Source organism: Rhopalosiphum maidis, chromosome 3 (assembly GCF_003676215.2).
Source record: "Rhopalosiphum maidis isolate BTI-1 chromosome 3, ASM367621v3, whole genome shotgun sequence".
Taxonomy (NCBI): Eukaryota; Metazoa; Arthropoda; class Insecta; order Hemiptera; family Aphididae; genus Rhopalosiphum; species Rhopalosiphum maidis.
Genome location: NC_040879.1, coordinates 35,250,071 through 35,257,457, shown reverse-complemented (window position 1 = coordinate 35,257,457; position 7,387 = coordinate 35,250,071). Strand labels below are relative to the sequence as shown.

Genomic DNA, 7,387 nt, shown 5'->3' with positions numbered 1-7,387 from the left:
CCATTACTTTAATTAATATTTAATATTACGATTTAGTTACAATAAATTGTAATTTTTAATTATAACACAAATAGGCAGCACATTATATCTGCTCCAAAAATCACTATTCCCCCCCAAAAATTTGGGTAATTATCAACAATTATATTATTGAAGTCAGATTTATGTGAATCAAAATTCATCCAAGTTATTCATTATTTAATTTTAACTGATATGTTATATTTTTATGGCTTTACAAGCATAGTGCATCGTATTTTCGTATAGGAATATGAATATTATAAGCCTTAAAATTCTAAACATCTAATTACAATTATTGTTTTTCTGAATTTTATATGATTTTTAATTTAACTAAATCATGGTAATATAAAATAAATTTTTCAAACAAGTTGTATAAGAAGTTTTTTATAAGTATATTAGGGCAAAATGTCCTTATTACTTGTTAATAAACAAAAATGTTTTTTAAGGGCGTTATATTATATGGGCCTAGGGGCGCCAAATCTCTTAATCTGGCACTAACCATAATAATCAATTATACTTTATACTTTATACTACAACGTAACTTTTGACAATCAGTAGATTGTTTAAGACTGCATGCAGATTGCAGAGCTTACCCATCTATAACCCAGGGTACACTATATATTCCGAACACCTCCGGCTGCGTAGGCAATGGGGGACGATCAGAGGCGTATTTATGATTTTGGCACCCTTATTCCCACCAAAAAAAGTTCGGCGCCCCTTTAAGAGACTTACTATTTGGCACCCGAGGAGATTTCCCCCTTCACCCCTCCCAAATACGCCTCTGGGAACGACTGGATACCCCTTCTATTTACTGTGGTTTCGCTAGATTTTGCACGTGAAACAGCGAAAAAACACAAATAGTTCACCATTCTATTATTATATAAATGAGTATGTATATAATTTAAAATAATTATAATAATTTTGATTAATTTTAAAAAATATAATTAATTATTATATTTATTGTACTCAAACAGTTTATACATAAATTAATAAGAACAATTTTTAGGTTTAAATTGCAAGTTAATTTTGTAACAAAGTCATAACCCATAGGTAATCCAAACAACCGGAACAACCACTCTCCCCAATTCTATTCAGATTACTGCGAAGCTACTGTATTGTAAAAATCTTATGAGAGAATACAAATAATATTCTTACTTTTAAGATTGATAATAAGTGAATTCATTATAATAATAAATAATATTAAATCTAAGAGTATACATTTGAAATTGCTAAACAAAAATTTGGTTGTTATCCATTACGTAAAATAGAAACAACATATTGATGGTTTCACGACAAAAGGGGACAAGCAACATAATATATATCAAGGTTTTCAAGAGAGTAAAAAAATGATTTTCACATATTTTATGATATTGACGTTTGGACCCCAAAAATGTCGCTTGGGCCCGTGTTTTTGAGTTCACATATTATAATAGTCGTTTGTATCCTAAATTTAAAAATTCGATAACTTATTATAAGATGATCACACGGATGTACCAGTGATACATTATGATAAATCTAAATTTCCAATAACCGATTATAACAAAAATGTTGCTTAGACCCTAATGTCACTTATCCCTTTTTGTCGTCTAACCATCAATATGTAGATGTAACATTCTCTTGAACAAAAATATATATTATTAATGGGAATATGCTACCTGTATTGCTATGTAATCTTGTACTACCTATGTTAATAATAAGCTATAAAACAGGGGTCGCTAACAAGTCAGCTACTTTTGAAATTTTAAGACCCTGGTGATCGACCTAGGACGAGATTTATTTGATGAGCAAAAAAAAAAAAAGTTGTTTCTTGGTTTTTTTCTGCAAGTTTTGAAAATTCTAGTATATAGTTAGTAATAGCTGCTTGTATACTTGAATCCAAATTAATGTTTGTAATTTTTGACCGATATGAATAGCAAATTACATTATCCAATTATTAATTACGCGATCGACCGATAATGGTAAAATTAATTTTTATAACAATCGACCTGTATTCCTAGAAAGATCGACTGGTTGGCGACCCCTGCTGTAAAATAAAGCATAAAAACGTTGCCTAACCTAACCATATAATTATTGATTTGTAACTACACAACACTGATTTCTTAGTACTATAACACCATATATAAAATAATAATAATTTACAAATTATCTAAGAAAAATAATTTTCATACTTTATTCAATTTGAATTATAGTAGTTTATTACATTAAACAACACATTTTTGTGTGTGTGTGTGTGTGTGTGTGTGTACATAAATTATGTAAAACATAGAAGTTGAAAATTAATTTTTTTTTTTTTAAATATATAATTGTGTTTTTGTCTTAGTTTATGATAACTTTCTTGGAGTCATGAATTCTTTGACATCATCATCTGTAATTTTGCTTCTGTTTGTTTGGTGTTCCTTCACAATTTTTGAAATAGATTCAATCAATATTTTTTTTAATTCTCCAGTTAACATATTTCCAGAAGTATAAGCCTATTAACATATTAAAACAATATGTTTATTTTTAATAAAACTATAATATAAATTCATTAATTATGTGCATTACTTTTTCAATTTTAGTTAATTCTTCATCACTTTCTAGAAAATGTTTTAAATACTGATATGATATATCCACATTACAATCACCGCCCTTTTCACGGTGTAATTCAACTGTTTCTCGACCTCCAGAAAATGCATACTTGTTGATCTGTTTATAAGAAATAATATAATGAATAAAAAAGAAAATATTTCAAAAAACTAAACTAACTTTATTTTTTATTTCCTTAGGAGTATCTTTCAAATAGATAGATGAATTCAAATCACTAGCTGACATTTTAGTGTCAGCTCCTTGTAAAGACGGTAAAAATGATGAATGTATTAAAGCTGGTTTTAAGTATCCAAGTTTAGGGGCAACATCTCTGGTCATTCGAAAATATGGATCCTGAAAAAAAATATTTTATCAAACAATTAATATAATAAGAGAATTAAATGTTATTCTTACCTGATCAATAGCACATGGAACTAAACAAGGAACTTTTTCATTTCCAAATATAAATGGAAATGTTGAAGACAAGCAAGGAGCAGCTTGAACAGCAGGGAATGCAATTTTTCCGATTACATCACTATCTCCAAATCCAAATATACCTTTTACTTGATTGAATGTAACACTTTTTTGAATTCTCAGTACATTAGCATAAAAAGACGGACATTCACTAAAATCATTTAATTATTTTTTTTAAATTATAATTTTTATTTATTTTAAACAAAAATATATTAATGCATTAGTTTAAATATTTCTAATACCCCATAAACTGTAAATCTGAAAATATAAATGTGTTCTTTTTGTCAAATCCACATGCTATTATATCTTTAGCATTTTCAACAGACAACACCTTTGCTTCTTCTAATGTTAAATCTTTCCATAAGTATTTTTCATCATCAGTCAACTGTATAACAAGAGGAACATTAAAAGCTTCTTGTAACCATCTGAAAACAATAAAATATTAGCTACTGCTATGCTCAGAAGAATTTAAAATAAAATAAATAAAAATCCTACTTTGTAAATATAAATGGTATTAAATGTCCAATATGTAGAGAGTTTGAAGAAGGTCCTCTTCCTGTATATAAATAAAAAGGTTTTCCTTGTTCATATAAATTTAAAATACTGTATAAATCTCGATGTGAAAAAAATATTCCTCTTTTAAGGAAATGGTGAACAGGTTTTTTAGTAACAGCCTCGATCCGCGAAATTAATTCGTCATCAATTTTACTACTACCAAATCTTCCTAAAAAAGAAAAAGAAAATATAACTACCTATTATTTGTAATTACAACATAAATGTGTAATAACAATCTATTAAATAGTTTTAATTTTCATTATTAAATTATACTTACAAACCTAAAAGTTAAGAATTGAAATAACAATTTATTATAAATATAATGTAATCCATGTACCTAATCTATAATAAATAATAATAAAATATAAGTAATAATATTGTATATATATGTATTTTATTAATTTAACACGTTTATTGTAATTTACTTTAAATTTTATTATTATATAATTAATAAGAAAAATACCTATTTGTTTATTATTATATGTAAACAAAAATAAATAAGTAGGTAAATTAACCAAAATTAACTAGAATTATTACTAATAATTAATAACTTATATAAAAATTTGTTTATTTAATAAAACTTGAACATTTAGCTTAAATGTAACTAATGTTAATGAAGTTAATATTAAATTATTTAAATAATAATATTATGTTTAAAAAACCATGGATCAAAATGATACAGTAATAAAAAAAAGAATATTTTTTTAGAATAGTTTAAGCTTAAAAATTAGAACAGGTTACAGATTAATAAAATAATAAGTATTGTTATAAGACATAGATATTAATCTATAATATTTGTTTAGTACTTAAATACAAACACAAATATAAAATCTTAGTATCTATATAAATAAATAGCTGTCCTTGTGTACTTTGTTGCCTGTATAAAATGCATTTGTGTCAAATTTGGTTGCCTAATATTAACATTTAATATAATAAATCATATTTTTGATTTTTTGATTTGGTACATAGATGATATTTCTGACATATCAATAAATAAATAATCAATAAATAGCATATAAAAAAATTAATTTTTGATTGTTTGGATGGTGTACTAAAAATAATTTTTTTAAAGTACCTATTCATCAAAGTTTCTATCAATTATTTTAATCAAAAATTTTAATTTCATCCACGACTGTTGCGTAGGAAGACGACTGTGCTACTAAAGAAAAATATTTTTGAATATTCGTCTATACTCTATAGTCAGCGCATGCCGATATATCAATGTATCTGCATGTTTTTCTCGGAATTAATTGACTAATATTTTTAATTACAATAAAATATAGCTTATGTCACTCAGAAATAATGTAGCTTTTTCCTGGGGAAAGAATTTTCTAAATTGGTTAAGCAGTCATTTAATAAATTTTGAAGAGACGTTATACTCGCATGTGTTTTATCTGTCTTATTAATGTTCATCATAGCAAATTTGTGTTCAATAGAACACATTTTATGTTGTTACCTTTAATAATGCAGTCAATTTACCTATTATCAAACTTAAAAGTAAGAATATTATGTATGGCATGTCCTAATACTCAATTTCAAAGGAAACAACATGAAATGTGTTCTGCTGAACGCAAATTTACCATGATGTATGTTACAACAGAGAAAACACATGTGGGTATAACATCCTCTTAAATTAAATAATTAGGAAAAAATAAAAATTGCATATTATCTACCATGAAAATATCTAATGTCCCGGCGAGTCAATTAACGATAGTTGTATACAATAGTAAAGTGTATCCATGTTGAGGACAATGAATAAATCAACAAAAATGTAAAATGTATTCCTAGTATAAAGCAATATATGTATTAATCCATATAACAACTTACGATAAAAATGATAAAATATTGCGAAAATATAATTATTGTTATGGGGAAAGAAAAGTAATAAAATAATAATAATTGCTTACTGATGAGTTTGTCATAGTCGATTCCTGTTTTGTTCTTTGAAGAAACATTCCACGGGTTTACCACATCATCTTCGTTGTTGACTTCTTTAGATTGCAATGACAAGTTTTCCAAGGATGAAGCCATTTTCAAACGTAAGTAAAACGTAATATATTAATATGTAATTACTAGGAAATCAAAACCGCTATTCTGTACAAATAATTGTTGGTTATGCATCATTATACACAATAATTATTATAGGAAAGTTATCAGTTATCGGTTATCAGTTGTTATTATAAACGACGTGGATCCCGTGGAGGCATAAAATATTTGATATTTATTTAGCCATGCGTGGAGGTATGTAACGGTTATAACTTATAACCATTGATATTAAACATGAAAAAGGCGGGCCAAATTGGATACCACTCTGCTGTATAATACTTGATGTAGAGTGACTGAGTGAGTATAATGAGTGTGTTAAAATTGAATTCAATTATCATTAATTGTATACGAAAAACGATTCCGAACGGAAATAGTCTACAATATCATCAGACGGTAGACACTAAGTAAGTAAATATACGGAAGCGTTAAAGGGCCAACCTTATTTTTTTTATCTCATTATTATAGATTATCACAACTCATAATTATCAATTAAAACTCGTAATTATTACATAACGCAACTCAAAATTACGCGTTGACACAAGTCATTATTATGCATTATCACAACTCATTATTATGAATTAGAAATTAGAATTCGTATAATAGAAAAATTTTGGAAATGGGATTTGTGGGCGCTATGGTACTACGATGTAAGCTTTACTGTTTAAATACTTAATTAGAAGAGGATATTAAACAAACCCCGAGTCGAAAACCAGTTAGGCCTAAAAAGTAAAAATATAGTATAAAATAATTAATAATAATGAAGGAATTGCACATCGTAAATTGGGAAATGACCCAGAACTGAGAACTAAGAACTGAGTACCTAACACCCCCAGCTTATTTTGAACTAAAAATATTTTTTAAAGTGTAATTTTGAGTTTATAAGAACGAGTTTAATAAGTATGCACAAACGCCATAGATGTACGTACTTACATATTATATATATATATATATATATATATATATATTAGATATTTGGGTTTGTAATGTTAGTACAATATATACAATATAAAAAATATACATTTATATATATATATGTTATATATTTATAAAATTATAACGCATTTGGATTTTGGAAACGGGACCTAAACATCATAAGCTATCACCTATCGACTTGTCAATATTTAATTTATATAATTTCTTTTTACAATTTGGTCAACAAAAATGCTCTTTTAGTAGTGATGTTTTACAATGTTTTAGAAACTTCTTATGAAAGTTTAAAAGCATAAATTATGATATGACTGGGCCTTTACAAATTAATTCAAGATGCAATAACCATACCAAACTCATCAGCAACACGTGAAAGATCATTTTCGACAATGCGCCGCACGATTTGGTTACGCACCATGTATCAAGTATAATCACAATTTAAGATAATTATCCAAAATAACTATCTTAAATCGTGAGTATGATGCAGAGTAGATTTATTAATCTTTCGTTTTTATAAATAGGAAGAACTAACCAATGGATGAAAAAATGAATTTGTAATTGATAAGTTCGTAAAAAAATCAAGAAAATTAAATTTAAAATAATTTATTTTTAATTTGTAATCCTTTTTAGTTTTTCTTTATCGGCTATACCTATAGTAATATTAAACCATATTATTTTATACAGATTTATACTTACATACATATTTATAATTATATTTTATATTTATGAATATAGACCTATTATTAATAATTAATATAATAAAATTAAAATCGTTGTTCGTTGATTTCATATTTTAAAGGAAAGT

General features: G+C 26.2%; 1 protein-coding gene across 1 annotated transcript; it reads right to left on the bottom strand.

Moving 5' to 3' along the window:
* Positions 1 to 2,213: 2,213 nt before the first annotated feature.
* Positions 2,214 to 6,136, bottom strand: LOC113555702 (tryptophan--tRNA ligase, cytoplasmic). The gene is made up of 7 exons (XM_026960215.1): positions 5,517 to 6,136; positions 3,550 to 3,778; positions 3,297 to 3,479; positions 2,995 to 3,205; positions 2,761 to 2,934; positions 2,560 to 2,700; positions 2,214 to 2,486 (listed from the first exon to the last, which is right to left on the bottom strand). The coding sequence occupies exons 1-7, from the start codon at positions 5,638 to 5,640 to the stop codon at positions 2,337 to 2,339; spliced, it is 1,212 nt and encodes a 403-aa protein (XP_026816016.1). The 5' UTR covers positions 5,641 to 6,136; the 3' UTR covers positions 2,214 to 2,336.
* Between the last annotated feature and the right edge of the window lie 1,251 nt (positions 6,137 to 7,387).

Excerpts from the sequence above, each read along its gene's own strand:
- LOC113555702 (XM_026960215.1), bottom strand. The coding sequence starts at position 5,640 with ATGGCTTCATCCTTGGAAAACTTGTCATTGCAATCTAAAGAAGTCAAC. Across the intron at positions 3,779-5,516 it reads CGACTATGACAAACTCATCA|GAAGATTTGGTAGTAGTAAA; the intron begins GTAAGCAATTAT and ends TTTCTTTTTTAG. Across the intron at positions 3,480-3,549 it reads ATACCATTTATATTTACAAA|ATGGTTACAAGAAGCTTTTA; the intron begins GTAGGATTTTTA and ends TATTGTTTTCAG.